This window comes from Aquarana catesbeiana, linkage group LG04, assembly GCF_042186555.1.
Source record: "Aquarana catesbeiana isolate 2022-GZ linkage group LG04, ASM4218655v1, whole genome shotgun sequence".
In the NCBI taxonomy this organism is placed as follows: Eukaryota; Metazoa; Chordata; class Amphibia; order Anura; family Ranidae; genus Aquarana; species Aquarana catesbeiana.
This window is the reverse complement of record NC_133327.1, coordinates 443,505,825-443,523,341: the sequence shown is the minus strand read 5'-3', so window position 1 is coordinate 443,523,341 and position 17,517 is coordinate 443,505,825. Positions and strand designations below refer to the sequence as shown.

At 41.5% G+C, this 17,517-nt stretch overlaps 1 protein-coding gene across 9 annotated transcripts in view; it reads right to left on the bottom strand.

Annotated features, from left to right (window-relative positions):
• Positions 1-17,517, bottom strand: part of MAP3K4 (mitogen-activated protein kinase kinase kinase 4) — a 257,666-nt gene that overhangs the window by 139,322 nt on the left and 100,827 nt on the right. For all 9 annotated transcript variants that reach the window (XM_073627458.1, XM_073627459.1, XM_073627463.1 and 6 more), the window contains exons 4-7: positions 12,307-12,564; positions 10,768-10,914; positions 6,395-6,552; positions 2,210-2,326 (exon numbers count right to left, since the gene is read on the bottom strand). In XM_073627458.1, coding sequence (XP_073483559.1) covers positions 2,210-2,326; positions 6,395-6,552; positions 10,768-10,914; positions 12,307-12,564 — 680 coding nt within the window. The remainder of the gene's footprint in view (positions 1-2,209; positions 2,327-6,394; positions 6,553-10,767; positions 10,915-12,306; positions 12,565-17,517) is intronic.

Below are 17,517 nucleotides of genomic sequence, written 5' to 3'. Positions count from 1 at the left end.
CTATGCCAAACATTGTTGTATTAACTAAGCAACTTTAAAACTATCAAGTGTCAAAGAGAAAATTGGCCCATTAGTTCCATATGGGGAGCCATCAAATTCATAAAAAAAAAAAAAAAACACATTTAATTTTGCCTCCCCACTACAGGTATCATCTGTTTCTACCCATTTGAAGACCTCATGCACGCTGGGTGTCAAAAACGCCGCTTTTACACACCCCTTCATGTTAGCCTATGTGTTCATGCACACATAGGCATCTAAAGGCGTATTAGAAGAGGAGAGTTTAGAGGCTAAAAAATCCCAAAAAACTCATCACTTGCGCATTCAGGAGATGAGCATTTTGGCAGAGATAAAAAAAAAAAACGCCAGATGCGCTTAAAACGCGTCTACACACTAGGTGTGTTTAGCTCTTGTGCCTTCATTCATTTCAACAGCCAGAATAAAAAGGATATTCTGACCAATGGAATAAATGAACATCCAAATGCTTGAGATACTTAAACGAGTTTGCAAAATGCTGCTGTAAGCCTTTTTTTTTTTTTTTTACGTGTTTTTTCTCCTACTAGGGGAAAGTGCATTCAGAAGAGCTGGGCAAACGCCCAGTGTGCATACTACTTGACATTAACACTTAACGGTAATTGTGGCTGTGCAGAAAGATCAGTAAACATACTCCAGGGACAGGAAAGATCCTTCAGGAAAGGGGTAAATGCTCGTTTAGGTCTAGGGTGGTGCAAAAAGTGTTTTTACTTACCTGACGATCTGGCAGTGGATGGTTTCTTGGCATCCTCTCAATGCAGGGCTATGGGTCTGCATTGTACATGATGATGATAGAGGCCCTACGCCACCAGAGAATAGGCAAAAAGAGGTCTCACAACCTAGAGGGAACTTGTGGGAGCAGAGGATCGGGTAACTAAAACGGATATTTGCACTCCCTTTAAACCTAAACAAGCATTTAAACCTTTGCAGTGTGGGGAGAATTTTTCGTTCCCTGGGAGCTTACTTTCCCTGTTCAGCTTTACGGCTTTTAACCACTTGCTTACTGGGCACTTAAACCCCCCTCCTGCCCAGACCAATTTTCAGCTTTCAGCGCTGACGCACTTTGAATGACAATTGCGCGGTCATAAAACACTGTACTCAAATGAAATTTTTATAATTTTTTTTCACACAAAAATTTCTTTGGTGGTATTTAATCACAGCTGGAGTTTTTTTTTTTTTTTGCTAAACAAAGAAAAATGGAAAATTTTGAAAAAAAAAAAAAAAAAAAAAACATGTTTCATAGTATGTTATAAAATTTTGCAAACAGGTAATTTTTCTCCTTCATTGATATGCGCTGAGGAGGCGGCACTGGTGGGCATTGATAGGCTGCACTGATGGGCACAGTTAAGGCAGCACTGATAGGCACAGATAAGGCGGCACTGATGGGGACAGAAAAGGTGGTGCAGATGGGCCCTGATGGGTGGCACTGATAGGCGACACTGATGGGCAGCACTGTTGATGAGGCACTGATTGTAGGCACTGATAGGTGGCACTGTGGTCACTGATGGGTGGTGCTGGTAGGCTGCACTGTTGTGTACTGCTAGGTGGCACTGGCAGGTGGCACAGGTGGGCACAGATGGGCTTGGGGCAATCTCCTTGATCTGGACCAATGTCCCTATCACAGTCGCCGGCTTTTTTTATTTCTCGGAGAAAAAATAGCTGATTAGCGGTTCTGTTTACATCACATGATCAGCTGTCACTGGCTGACAGCTGATCATGTGGTAAGGGGTCGGGTTCGACCCCTTAGACTCGCTGATTACAGAGCGCGCCCTGCAGGGGGCGCGCAGGCCGCTCGGGCACGGGAGGACGACAATAGACGTACTCCCGGCAAAGCAGGTCCGCACTGTAGATGTCATTCAGCTATAGCGCAGATCTGAACAAGTTAAACCACAGGACTTCTTTACCAGAGCAGCACAGTCATGTGAGAAAAACCTACATATAATAATCAGATCTTCAGTGTTCTTTCTAAACACACAAAATAATATTTGTTGGTAAGCATCCCTAAAACTGCAGAATACAAATGAGCAAGCCAACAGATGAATTAAATCCTTTGAAAAATATCCACATTCATACAAACAAAAGCAAAGGCTGTCATTACCATAGAAACAAATGCTTTGCTGCCTTATTATGGCAATAGTGTAATGTATTACATAAGGAAAACTCTTCAGGCCAGGATTACCTTATTTCATCAGAGACACTGCTATCATCTGTGCTGGCCCAGAATTCGTCACAGCTGTTCTTTAGGCCAGAGTCCAGAAACTTCCCAGTGGATTTCAGCAGCATTCCTGCAATATCGCTAGAACAGAAATGTTCAAATGACAGTCTGCTCATGCAAGATCATATCCTAACTATATTTATTAAAACATTTTAAATCTGCAAAAGCTGTCTGGAATTATTCAAATATTAATTAAGAAACATCTACATTGTTAGAAGATGCTCTATGCTCTTTGAATGCATGCGTCTCAGATTTTCCTCTGCAGAGGGCCCCTCAAAATAACCATACTACACTTGTTCAAGGTGCTTCGAACCCCAGACTGAAGAAATCTTCAAATAATGATGTCCAGTTGATGAGTGGATTACTACTATAAAAAGGCAGTTGGTGCCCAGCTCTGCTTTAAGCAGTCCTATTGAGATTGGGACTATTGTTAATGTTCACAAAGCTAGACTGTTCAACATGTAATTTCTGCTAAATACAGTGACTGCCACTTGAAGATGTCTTGCTGATACAACCCCTGAGCCCCTTTCAGACCTGTTTTTATCATATACCGGTCTGTTGTGGACCTTAAATGATGTCCTTTGCTGGTTATTCCTTTTTCTCTCTTTGTTGTGAAAAAGAAAAACGTAATAAAACATATCTATTAAAATAAAAATAAACAAAAAGGCATTTGCTTTTCACACTGTGTAGTGGAGATGCACAGGTTTTGGAAATCTCAAATCTTCAGATATAGTGTTTTTAAGTACATAGTTTTATTTTGCAATGCACAGGATGCCAAGCTGACTGCAGGGCTGGAGTTCCTGACATCCAATACTAGTATTCCAGAGGATTACATAGTGTGTATCGAAAGCCGTTTTACACCCCAAAACAAAAATGTATAGAAAGGTGGTTGTAAAACTCTGAAATGAAATACGAACATCCTCTATAGTGTATAAAAAAGGTGAGGTTTTGTTGATTTGCTTATTGTGGCCACATGCCTTATATTTAGAAGATAGAGATACTCCCTACTGACCACGGGACTTTATAGACTCAATGAGTGTACCAACAAATGAAACCTTACTAGTTCTTTATTGGTATCAAAAAAGGTTTTAAAAAATGTGCAATTAAAAATGTACATAACATATGAATGATATATTATACCACAAACCAGTTACAAAACATCTGGACCGTCTTAAACTAAAGTTGTTGCACAAACCAAACCTCCAATGCGTTTCAGAGTCATTAAAACTCTTTTTTCAGGGAAAGTTTAGCAATTGTTGTACATGAGGTAATATCTTGATGAGAATGATACGCAGCCAGTAGTGGAATAAAAATAGGTGAAGAATAGTAGGAACCAGTCAAACAGAGGCAAGGGGATAGTCGAAGCAGAAAGGAATAGATGGCCTCCTGAACAGCAGGGTGGTCATTCTGAATGCACGCGATACGTGGCTCACAATCCTACACACAGATATCCACTGGAAAAACAACCCCTAAGACACAAGTTTCACAGGGGTTGCTGAGATACTACTAGCAAACTTTTGGGTCCTCTATTTTAGGTGATCCCAGTGTATGTTTTTTTTTAATCACCTGCTGTTCAAGGAGGCCATCTACTTCTTTCTGCTTAGTCCATCTCCTTTTGCCTCTGCTTGACTGGTTCCTATTATTCTTCACCTGTTTTTATTCCACTACTGGCTGCGTATCATTCTCATCGAGATATTACCTTATGTAATACAATTGCTAAAGTTTCCCTTAAAAAGGAGTTTTAAGGACTCTGAAACACATTGGCGGTTTGGTTTATGCAACAACTTTAGTTCATGACAGTCCAGATGTTTTGTGGTATAATATATCATTCATATGCTATGTATGTACATTTTTTTAAAACATTTTTTGATACCAATATTGAACTATTAATGTTTGTACACTTATTGAGCCTATAAAGTCCATGGTCAGTAGGAGCTATCTCTATCTATCCTCTATAGTGTGTACTTGTCTCAATCCAGAGCACTAAGTGTTATTTCGGTCTGCTGCCTTGTTCCTATGTTATCTGCAAGATTTGACAAGGTGAAATGACAAGGGAGGGATCTCCAGCACACAGCCTCTGACTGACAGCTTCAGCTTGGTTCCTGTGTGCTGTGTGAAAGGAGGGGGGGGTGCTGCTTTCCCTCCAACCAGCTCTCACTGAGCTCTGCAGAGTAACTTCAGCGCTTCACCCTCTGCTTTCTGAAAGACAAGATATAGAAGTTCTGGACTTTGAACAGCTGCAGAAAATAGTGCTGCAGATAAACAGGTACAACTTATATAGGAGGATTGGTTTAATCTTGGTGTATCACCTTAGGCTATTGACTTCACTGGGTATATGGAAAGGTTCACAACCACTTTGTGGTGACGGTTTTAATTTTTTAGGCTTTTTTCCTTAATTTTTACTGGGTGTTCCAGCCAGCAAGTCTGTTATTTTCAACTTACTTTAACAGGCCAAACTGTTTAGATATAGTAGTAGAGGGCTAACACAAACCATTCAACACTAACAGGGGTCCTTACAATGGTCATTTTTTTCTTTTTGGGACAAGAGTTTTACATAAATAACAGTTGCTGTAATAATAAAGTGTTAGCTGGAGTTCAGCTTCAATGTGTAATGAATCTGCTAGTCTAACACTCTCCTTCCCCCAGACTAAAAATGCCCCTAACCAAACGTGTCTGCTTTACTACTTTTTTGTACACAAAAGTGGCAACCACCCCAACCTATAAATGGCATTTGCAGCAAGGTGCACATGGAAGGGCAATGCACATCGCAAACAAACAAAAAAATTGCCAGCACACTTCACGTACATGGGACATTTCTCAACTTCTCCTGAATGCTTGAACATCAGAGCTAGTAATCCACATTTAAAAATGTGTGTTTAGCAGCATTTACAAGCCGCGCGGAGCGTTTACTAAAGATAACCTTAGGAGACCCTCCCAAATGATTAGAAAGCACTAAAAACAGTATTTATTAACTATTTCAGCCATTCTGTGAGAGAACGGTGTGAGTAATAGCTGAGAAAGCAGTGTGCTTGTAGCTAGCTGTTATTTTTTGGTTGGTTTGTTAATATGGATCCCATGATGAGCATGTGTGAGGAAATGCTCCTGATGTTGCTTTTGCCGAGGCTCCAAAGACGTAGAAAATTGTGTGAGAGGACCAGAGTTCATCACTACTTGACACATCCATTGATGGCCCAACACATGGCCACTTTATTACTTTTCTAATATGTATGTTCAGCTGTGCAATTACCCAGAGTAATTTTTTTAATTTTACACGCATGTCAATTGCCACCTTTGACGTTCTCTTGGAAAAGGTTAGACCCCGTCTAGTTTGCATAAGTGAGAGATTGCTATAGGGTTACAGGCTGGGGGACGGAAGAGACAATTGTATGACTCATTAGCTAGCTGGAAAACTTTATAACATGTTGGGTCATAAAGAAATGCAAACAGCAGACATGAAAGTCTCAAGCTCAATGTGGCGGTCATCAGGTTAAATCTCAATGGCTGATGGGTGAGTGAACTTCCTATTCAACTTCAGTGTCAAGTAATAGTAATACAAGTCGTGTATTGTACAGCATAATTGGCTGATGAGGGGACTATCACATGGTATATCAAGCTTGCAGGCAGTGATAATTGAGTTTTTGGTGTGTTTTTAGCATTTTCCAGGCTCAAAAGTAATAAAATGTTTCCCTTTAAAAACGCTACTAGACGAAAACGCACCTAAACGCGGGTAGCCGCGTTTATCGCTTGAAATGCCTCTAAACACAGCTTCTGAACGCATTTTTTTGGGGTTGCAAAAAAGCCTCTAAACTCAACTGTCTAGAAACAACTATAAACGGCCTTACCAACTAGCCCGCAAAACAACTAAATATGCCCTGTCTAACAGTTTGTTAAAAAAAAGAGGGTTTTGTTTGCACACATTTGCAAATATATAGTTACATGGTTAGTCAGGTTGAAAAAAAAGTCCATTTAGTTCAACCTATAAAAAGGAAAAAGAAAAAAATATATATATATGATATAATCCCATACCAAAACGATCATTCTGCTCCTGTTCCTAACAAAGAAAATACAGAACCCCATCTCTTGCATGCTAGGGAGGTCAGTTTATAAAAAATAAAAAAAATAAAAAGGCAACATAAAATATGCTAATACCAAAAAAGTTTTCCAGCCTGAGCTTCTCCTCCTCTTATATAAGGAGTAATTTCTTTGGTGAAATCCCATTCTTCTTCTAGAAGGTTTTTCAGGCTATGGGAAGCTTGAGGTAACTGCTGCAACATCTGGATCCAACTACGCATGTAGTCAAAGTACACCTAATGAAAAAAAAAAAAAAAAAAAAAGACATAACTATTTAGTTATAATTTGCAGGTAAGAAAATGTAATGCAAATATAAAATAATCACAAAGAAACCTTACGGATCTATACGTAATCTATACTATATCTTCATGTGCTTTTCAACAAAAACAATCATTGCATACACGTTTATCTATTAAAATTCAGAGACAATACAAACAGCTCAAATTACAGCCTTAAAAGTGTACTTCCATGATTGCAGTCAAATTTGGGAAAACCCCATTATATATATATATATCACACAGAATACCTAAAAAAACATGATTTCTTACTTTTTGAGGAGATGGCCACCATAGCAGAGCAATGTCACAGTGTGTTTGGCCCCACACAGACTGGGGACACCCTATCCTCATCAACACATAATGCAGGAGGCTGGCTTCTAATTCTTTAATGTTTTGTTAGGACAGATAGTGTTCAAATCTACTTTACAACTGATAATGAGATCAGACAGAACAGTACAGTACAGTAAGGGTTAATTATGATACTCTTTAAAGCGGAACAGAAGTTCTGCTGTAACAAAAAGAGCTAGGAGACAGGAGACAGCTTCAACAGGGGGATGGATTCGATGGAGTCTCCTAAAACATTTTAATGTGGTTTTTGATAGAGTGGGGAATAGTTAGACCACCTTCAGTTTTTTTTTTCTGCCATCTGGGGGCTTACAAAGATTTTGCCTACTTTCTCTCCTGGTAACAACAGATTTACCAAGCAGGAAGTGAGGGAAAGTCTGTAACAGAGTCACATACATCAATCAAAAACTGATATGAAGCGGCCTTCCTTTGCTCTGCTTGTGAATAAAATATGAATTTATGAGATTTACAAATCACTGAAAAAAAAAAAAGTTACTGCATTCTGGTTTTATGTGCATTTTACACAGTGTGCCAGCTTTTTTGGAATTGGGGTTGTAATAAGTGGGTTGTTCTAATTATATACTCTGGAAGAATTAATTCAAAACTAGTGTAATTTAATCATAAGCGTGTCAAAGGGGACTGGATTTTAGTCTCTCAGAAGAATCTACTTGCATCTGGCACGGGCAGGCTGGTTCACATACCTGTACATGACCAGCCTGTTCTGGGTTAGGGGTGCGCAGCATGCTGCTTCTGTAACTGCTGTATCCACATTTTTAAACTATAGCTAATAAATAGTATTTACTGGATTAAGGCATATTGATAGATGGTTTTAAAATGTTACATCAGCTGCAGTGGCAATAAGCTTTATGAAGGTTAAAGCGGTGTTACGTCCACCCCTGCAAAAATTAAAAGCCAGCAGCGACACATACTGCAGCTTTTAACCACTTCAGCCCCAGAAGATTTTACCCCCTTCCTGACCAGAGCACTTTTTGCGATTCGGCACTGCGTCGATTTAACTGACAATTGCGCGGTTGTGCAACGTTGCACCCAAACAAAATTTACGTCCTTTTTTTTCCCACAAATAGAGCTTTCTTTTAGTGGTATTTGATCACCTCTGCGTTTTTTACTTTTTGCGCTATAAACAAAAAAAAGAGACAATTTTGAAAAAAAAAGTAATATTTTTTACATTTTGCTATAATAAATATCCTCCAAAAATATATAAAGAAACTATTTTTTTGCTCAGTTTAGGCTGATATGTATTCTTCTACATATTTTTGGTAAAAAAAAAAAAAATCGCAATAAGCGTATGATTGGTTTGCGAAAAAGTTATAGCTTCTACAACATAGAGGATAGTCTTATGGCATTTTTATTATAATTTTTTTTTTTTTTTTTTACTAGTAATGGCGGCGATCTGCGATTTTTAATCAGGACTGCGACATTATGGCGAACACGTCGGACACTTTTGACACCATTGCCATTTTTACAGCGATCAGTACTATAAAAATGCACTGATTACTGTAAAAATGTCGCTAGCAGGGAAGGGGTTAATGTGTTCCCTAGAGTGTGTTCTAACTGAAGGGGGGAGGGGACGGTGTAGGGGAAGAGATAGATTGCTGTTCATACTCTGTATGAACAGATGATCTGTCACTTCTCCCCTCAGAGAACCGGAAACTGCGTTTACACACACAGATGCCGGTTCTCGGTGTGCCCTGAGTGATCGCGGGGGCCCAGCGGTGATCAAGGGGAGCAAACAAGGGGAGTGCGCACACCCCTATAGTGGCCACAGGGCAAAGCAACGTTACATATAGTTATTTCGCCCAGCCGAGCCATTCTGTCACAGTACAACTGCAGCGGCTGGTCGGCAAGTGGTTAATAATAGGACACTTAGCTGTCCTGGAGTCCAGCGATGTCGGCACCACAGCTGTTTCCATCAGCTGTCGGGTGCTGCGGCCATTGTGGGTAAGGCAACCTGGCAGTGTAGCATTATGGCTTCAAGCCGGGTCCCTACTGTGCATGTGCGAGGCACCGCTGCGCACTCCTACTGGCCCGACGTTGTGGGGGGGGCTGGAGGAGGGAGGAGCCGAGCTGCTGATGTAATGCCCACAGCCCGGACTCCTGGAAGTGGGGACAGGATACCTGTGGGGGGGGGGGGGGTACTCTGCTTTAAAGTTCATTAAAGAGAACAAGAGAATGACTCATGAACGTTTCCATCAGCCCATCACTATGACTGATAGTGCTACTGGCTGACAGAAACATGTGGAAAGGGGAAGGGCCAGTACTTAACACTACAGGCTATAGTCAAAACTGGCCAGCTAGAGCAACCCAGGATTTTAGGGTATCCAGGCTGCAGAAGGCCATGCTGTCATCCTGGAGCCTGTCAATACCAACTGTATACTGACAGGTTTACTTCATCACCTAGCACAATGACAAAATGGAAAGGTATTCAAAACTACAGAAATTGATTGCAACAGGAATATCTAGCGTTAAATTGCAAATGTGTAGAATAACTCATAGCTGCTTATCATATCATTTACAGTACTTAAGTGTATGGTTGGCCTAAACTTTGCTTTGTCTAGAGTGCAGAAAGATTAGAACCCTTGTTGGGTCTTTACTGCTATACAGGACTCCAGGGACGGCTATCCAGGGATTGCTCCTGACTTGCTTTTACAGTGACAATGTTATTACTGGTCAGAAAATGAGGGAAGAGAATTACTGACAGAACTAAAATTGCCTTTTTGGTTCTTTTCAATAAAATGGAAGGTTTTAATCCCCCTGTCAAATTTTTATTGTGGCCCGTGTTTCTGTTGGAGATCTTCCTTCATATCTTGTCTGGAAAAAAAAAAAAAAAAAATACACAGGTGCCACAACAATAAGCAACAAGAGACCTAATGGAGTCCAGGGTAGCATTAAAACCCCAAAAGCAGTTCTGATACTTCCCCACACGTTTCAAAATGCAGAGATCGAATAAAAAGCTTTTGCTGAATTTACACTTTAAAATAAACGAATGAACACTACATTTTAATTTGGCAGCTTTGGGTACGCTGCACTTTGCTTTACGGATTAAGCCATAATGATTTTTGGGCGTCCAATTCATTTAATCATGTCCTAATGTGCAAATGTTTTAGCTAATGCATGTTACATCAGGGTTGCTGTCAAACAAGCTAAACAAGATTATCTAAAATGAAACAAGCTTCTGCAGTGAGAGGAAAACATATCAGTGAAATGGTTTAAGAGTCCAATATAAGTGCAAAAGCTGCAAGACTGAAGGCAGGATAACACCATATTCATTGAGCTGCATTTTTCTACACACTACCACACATTTATGGTGTGAACAGTACACAGATGATTGTTTTCTATGTGCTCAGTTCATACTATACATCTGCAGTGGTGTGTAGAAAAATGCAGCTCAATGGATATAGTTGAAATATCTCCCCGTGAGCTAATTTGTTTGGAAGTGTGACCCCGAAAACTCATTCAAGAAGAATCAGATATCTCCCCCACTTGCTGTTCCCAGGAAGATTATAGGATCTATTCCAGCATTACCTACTATTTCTGCAAATATAAGTTATATTTCATTATATATACTCAAACAAACTGTTATATGACAAATCGTTATGGCTTCCAAAGAGTAATAAACTCTGCATTTAGGAGTATCACTGATAACTACTGGGGGTGTTGGCCTCCGTTGTTTTCACTTCTACTCATTAATGAGTAGGTGACTGGAATAATTAAAAAAAAAAAAAAAATTCTGACAACTACCACAGCCTCAAAGGTGACTGGTTCTTTTAAATTTAAAAATAAATAAATAAACTGTGCAAAAACACTTACCATTAACATTTTATGCAGATCTTCCTCAAACGCATCAATGTAACAATCAAGCTTTTGAAAGTCGTCCAGCACCTCTCTCAACATAAACTGGTAGTATTGCTTCATCAGCAGTCCCCCTTTCAGCACTTCTTTGCACTCTCTTACTAACTATTTTCAGAAACACAATTTTGCATTATTATTCAGCATAATATGGACACAGCATTTTAATTCTAAAGCCATCACTTATAAACAGTTATCCAGTCAGTAGTAGATGTGGAGATTAAATTCCTTTGTTTTACACTCAAGACTAACGTGTGTGTGTGTGTGTGTGTGTGTGTAGGTGTGTGTGTGTGTGTGTAGGTGTGTGTAGGTGTGTGTAGGTGTGTGTAGGTGTGTGTAGGTGTGTGTAGGTGTGTGTAGGTGGGAGCGTGGTGGGCATGAGTAGCGTTGGTTAGAGAATGGGTGCAGGCATTATGGAGAGAGCAGGCCAAGGCAGCATTAAGGTTGGGGGTTAGGAACAGGGATAGGGGTCAGTTGGTGTTGAGAATGCAATCAATGGGTGATGAGAAAATGGGTGTATTGATGCAGTGAGTCTTGAGAGAAGAGAGTTGCAGGCATGATGATTGGTAAAAGATGAAGGGGTACAGGCATAATTGTGAGAGCAGGAAGAGGGTGTAAAGGGAAGGTGGTGAGCCCGGGGGGGGGGGGGAGCTTGCAGGCATGGTGGTGAGAGCAGGGGAAGACATGCTGTAGTGAGGGTGGGCATTGAGTATGTGCAGGTTGGAGCAAGGAGTGAAAGTAGGAGGGTGGAGATAAGGGGGTGGGGTGAGGGCAAGAAGGTGCAAAGTGTGTGTGTGGGGTGCTTTGCGCAGATGTGGAGTGATAGCTTGTTGGTAAAAGAAGATGCATGCAGATATACGGTAGTAAAAGGATGTGTGGTGATGAGAGCAGAAGGGAGGCCTGCAAGCATGGAGTGAGATCAGGGGAGAAAACTGAATTCAGGTGTGCTGGTAAGAGAAGGGGTGTGGAGAGAGCAGGGAGAGTTCAGTGGCCTTCATATCTGCAGTGCCTGTGGCCCTATTCCAGGCTCCCTGCTGTGCCCCACGCATGTGTGATTCGAGCCACCACATTTACCACTCTTTATTCTATACCTCTGGATCAGCAGTATGCCTGTGCAGCGCCTTCATTTCATGCTGACGGCAATTAAAAAAGCAATATAGCTGTAATATACTGCTTGCACAGTACTACCAGTACAGACTGTACATTACTGCGCGCATGTGTGGGATTTTACCACCAGGTTTGACGTCACAATATGGAGTTGGGATTATTCGCAGTAGCGACCTTAGAAATATCACACTACTGCAAATGCGCTGTATACCACTGACACATTGTGATGGTGGAAATATGGTGATAATATGGCAGCAAGATCTCGAACATGCGCAGTAGTGGACTGTACTGGCACTACCGGGATCTTGTTGCCATTTTGCCAATAACCTTTAATCTGCATTTCTACGCAAAACTAAGGAAGGAGAAAATATTCCCCCTCCACTTAATACCAACCTGTTTAATGCTTAGAAGTGATGGTTCCCCTGCAGGCCTCTGTTCCAATCTCAATTTGAGACACTCATGAATTACATTTAAAAGGACACGGCACAGGACCAAGAAGGCTGGTTCAAATGATGGTAAGTCCATGGCCCTCAGCTCTTCTAGTGACACAGGGTCGCATGAGGGTTCTGAGTTTTGCAGCGAAGTAGATGATTGCTTCAGCAAATCAGGCAAGTAATCTGAACACAACATGAGGTCGGGAAATTCTGAAGACTAAACTCATATGGAGACAAAAATGTAATTACATTATAAACCTTTCAATAACTGTATTTAGAAGACTGGAATATTATTACACACAATTTATATAGCGCCAAACAGTTTACGCAGCACTTTACAATGTAGAGGGAGGACGGCACAATTACAGTACAATACAGAAGGGACAGGATGGCCCTGCTCGTAGAGCTTACCTTCTAAAGGGAGGGGGAGGTGGTACAAAAAGGTAATAGATGCGGGGAATGATTTGATGGGATTGTTAGGTGGGTGTGGGATAGGCTTCCCTGAATAAGTGAGTTTTCAGGGATCTCCTAAAAGGTGGACAGGTTAGGGGCTGATCGGATATACTGGGGCAGGGAATTCCAGAGGATGGGAGAGGCTCTGGAGAAGTCCTGAAGACGAGCATAAGAGGAGGCAACAAAGGAGCTAGAGAGCAGGAGGTCCTAGGAGGAGCGGATGGGATGATTCGGGCGATATCTGCAGATGAGGTTGGTGATGTAGCTGGGGCGATGTTGTGGATGGCCTTGTATGTTGTGGTTAGCATGTTAAATTTTTTCGGTGGGGGAAGCCAGTGAAGGGATTGGCAGAGAGGGGCAGCAGTCACGGATCGGTTAGTGAGGTGAGACTGAAGGGGGATAGCCTGCGTAAGGGTAGGCCATTAAGGAGAAAGTTGCAGTAGTCAAGGTGGGAAATAATCAAGGAGTGAGTAAGTTGCTTAGTGGTGTTATTAGTCAGGAAGGGTCACATTCTGGAGATGTTGTGGAGGTTAAGGCGGCAGGATTTAGCCAGTGATTGGATGTGGGGGCTGAAGGAGAGGTCACAGTCAAGGATTACACCCAGTACCCTGGCATGTGTGGAGGGACCAATGGTTGTGCTGTTGATCTTAATGGTAAAGTCATGGGGAGGGGGACCGGGAATGAGGAAATATTACAAGCTCAGTTTTAGAAAGATTGAGTTTGAGAAAGTGGTGTGACATCCATACCAATAAGTCATTCAGTAAGTTTGAGATCCGTGAGAAGATCGAGGGGGTGAGTTGAGGAGTAGAGCGATAAGATCTGGGTGTCATCGGCGTAGAGGTGGTATTGGAAGCCATGGGAGGTTATCAACTGGCCCAGGAAAGAGGTATAGAGGAGGGGCCCAAGGACGGAGCCTTGGGGTACCCCAACAGAGAGAGGAAGAGGAGCAAAGGAGATGGAGTTGTAAGTGACACTATGAATATATGATCAGTTTTATTTCAGTGTCATAGATTACAAACAGCTGGCATTGAAATACATGGGCTGTGACTTGTCATGCGACTATGTGTCAAAAGTCGCATGACAAGTCACACAAGTGTAAATGAAGCCTTACGGATTACACTGCCTGCACCACCACCTGTGAATGGGGGAGAATCTGATCACGCACAGGCTTCTCTTCCCCATTCACAGATCGTCTCACATGCAGAGTAATCAGTGAAAGACTTTTACTCCATAGAGGAAAGGGCAAGAGGGGGCACGTCCCCATCAGATGATCTTTAGTACAGCTGAGCCCAGAAACTGCTCACCCCCACAGCGGCAGAAGCTCAGCAGCAGGAAGAAGACAGGGCAGTCCTGCAGTAGGGATTCTATAGAATCCGACAGCCTGCACATTATAGGACATACAGTACTTCATTGCAGGTGAGTAATGTACCCAAGGCCCCTTTCAGATAGGCACCTTCGCCAAGCAGAATCCGCTAGCTCAGCAGGGGATCTTGCTGCTGAGCAGGCGGATGACAGGTCTGTGTCTGCTGTGCTATGCAGACTGGATATGGACACAGTCCCCGCTCTCCTCTATGGGCAATCGGATAGAAACGGACCACCTGTCTATTTCCATCTGATCCAATAGACAGATGGGGAATAGGACCACCAGCTATCTGTTTTTGTTGAATCATTTGCTGCTCCATAGAAGAGACAGGAGGTTTTGATCAGGTCCGCCTGAAAAACTGAAAGGCGGACCTGATCAGACAGCCCATGTGAAAGGGGCCTAAAGCTGTAGACAAAAAAAGTGCTTCTGAATTAAAACCTCAACTTTAAAATCTCAAATGTTCAAACCTGGGTTGCTACCCTGTTTCCCCGAAAATAAGACCTAGCGTGACTGTCGATGATGGCTGCAATATAAGCCCTACCCCCCGAATAAGCCCTACCCTGTTTCCCCCCAAAATAAGCCCTACCCTGAAAATAAGACCTACAAGGACTTTAACTACAGCTCATTTGGGGGGGTAGGGCTTATATTGCAGCCATCACCGACAATCACGCTAGGTCTTATTTTCGGGGAAACAGGGTAGTTACTAACAAGGCTTTCTTCTAACACTAATAAATAAGCCTCAGTAATAAAAAAAAGATTCTGTCTAAATGTGAAATGACAAGGAAGATGACTGTATACTTTTTTTTTTTTTTTAGGTACAGAGAATAGAAGAGACTACAACTTTGTCAGTTCTAAGAGTTTCTGCTCTTAAAGCCCTTTCATATTGCAGCCGCGGCAGCGGTAAAGCGCCACTCATTTTAGCGGTGCTATACCGTCGTTTTAGCGGTGCTTTTAACCCCCGCTGGCGGCCGAGGAAAGGGTTAATAGCGCCCATATAGCATCGCTGCCGAAGTATTTTTCAGACGTTTCGACAGCGAAGCCCATTCATTTCAATGGACAGGAACAGTGTAAACTCTCCTCCACCACCCCAAAGATGCTGCTTGCAGGACTTTTTTCACGTCCTGCCAGCGCAGCGCCCCAGTGTGAAAGCACTCGGGCTTTCACATTGGGGTAGTAGGGGAAGCGCTTTACAGGCGCTATTTTTAGCCCTTTAGCACCTGAAAAACACCTCAGTGTGAAAGGGGTCTTATAGTATTACAGAATTGTTTATCCACAGGAAAAATACAGGCAGAAAGTTCAAACTGGTACAAACTGCTCTCCCTATCATTGTTTAGAAGTAAAATTGTTCACAAGAAAGGAAAAATTTGTTTGGCACTGCCAAAAACATACCAGAAACGTGAACACAAAGGGGTGTATTAATGAAAAACTCGCAGAGCGATATGGTCCTTTGAAACTGTATGTCTGGAATAAATGAATGCTTTATGCACATTTAACATGTTCTCCACCAAAAGTGGTGGTTTTTTTTCCCAGTCTCTAAACGCTCCTTTTCTAATATGCCTGTAAACGCCTAAGTGTGCATGGCCACACAGACTAACAGGTGTAATTTCAGGCTAAAAAAAAAAACAGCACATTGAAGATGTCATCTTACTACCTGTAGTCAAGTTCAATGCTAGGATAAGGAGCATTGTGCAAGACAATAGAACCCTGGCTGGCTGGCTTCTAATTCTCACCCTTCCTCTCTGTCCCTGCTGCTGTGCAAAAAATTACAGCAGGTTGTGATCTAGACAGATTCTGGTACACATGCTAATAGCATGCAACAATTAATTTATTAAACATGCAAGTGAATTAAATTGTAATTTACTAAATATTAGTAACATTTTTAGGATAACTGATAAGAAAATAAAGAAAAAGCAAAAAATAAAATATCAACACTTAACAGGTAAATTATCATAGCTTGGCAACCACCCATAGTAAAATTTCAGCAGAGCTTCAACAGTACTTATACAAGTGGTAGGCCCAAAACCAACAAAAAACATAACCGTTTATCAGACTACCACAAATCAATACATTTCCTTTCTGCATTACAAACTTGTAAAAGATAAAAAAAACATTTTAAGCCTGTGCCCTCCCCCCTCAAAACAGCCAGGGTCATTCCAGCAAAACTGGTCAGATGAAGTACGGTTTATGGATTATTAATACGATAAGTATATGATTTGACTCTGCATTGCTGTGAACTTCTGCAAAACGCATTAAGGGCTTACATTGGCACAATGACAATGGCAGGCACAATGCAGTGATTTGGTGCACTCACCATCATGTTGGAGACTGCATAATACAGAATCACCTTCCACAGAAGAGTGCACTTAGGATGCATAATATCGCACAACTTTTCGGAATTGTGCTTACATGGAAAATCCTGTATCCAGAGAGTGACTTATAGTCATCTATTTTTATCTGCTATGAAGCCGGATTATCTGCATAGTTTAATGTGTACATTACTGGGCAGGTTGCTTGTGAATCAAGAACATCTGCTGTATGTAGCGTGGCTGATTTATTGATATATCTATTTACAGTGAGGAAAATTATTTGATCCCATGCAGATTTTGTAAATTTGCCCATTTACAAAGAAATGAAAGCGGAGTTCCACCCAAAACTGGAACTTTTGCTTTAAGGACTCCTGATCCCCTGACATGCCACATTTGGCATGTCATTTTTTTTTGGGGGGGATGCGCAATTTGCACATTCGCAGTGCGCATCCGGCTGTGAAGCCGCAAACTGTGACAGCCGGGTGTCCACACTTGCAATGCTGGTGCTGTGGAGAGGAAAAGGAGAGAAGCGAGGCTTTGGGCAGCCGCATTGCTGGACTGTGGGACAGGCGAGTGTCTGTTCATTAAAAATCAGCAGCTATACTTTATATTAACACAGAAATAACTGGAACTCTGCTTTAAGAGTCTAAAATTTATATCATAGGTGTATTTTAAATGATAGACACAGAATACCAACCAAAAATCCAGAAAAAAAAAAATAAAACACGATACAAATGTTATAAATCAACCGCTTCAGCCCCGGAAGATTCTACCCCCTTCCTGACCACAGCACTTTTTGCGATTCGGCACTGCATCGCTTTAACTGACAATTGCGCGGTCGTGCGACGTTGTATCCAAACAAAATTGACGTCCTTTTTTCCCCACAGAGCTTTCTTTTGGTGGTATTTGATCACCTCTGCGGTTTTTATTTTTTGCGCTATAAACAAAAAAAGAGCGACCATTTTGAAAAAAAAACAATATTTTTTACTTTTTGCTATAATAAATATCCCCCAAAAATATATAAAAAAAAAATTTTTTTCTTCTCAGT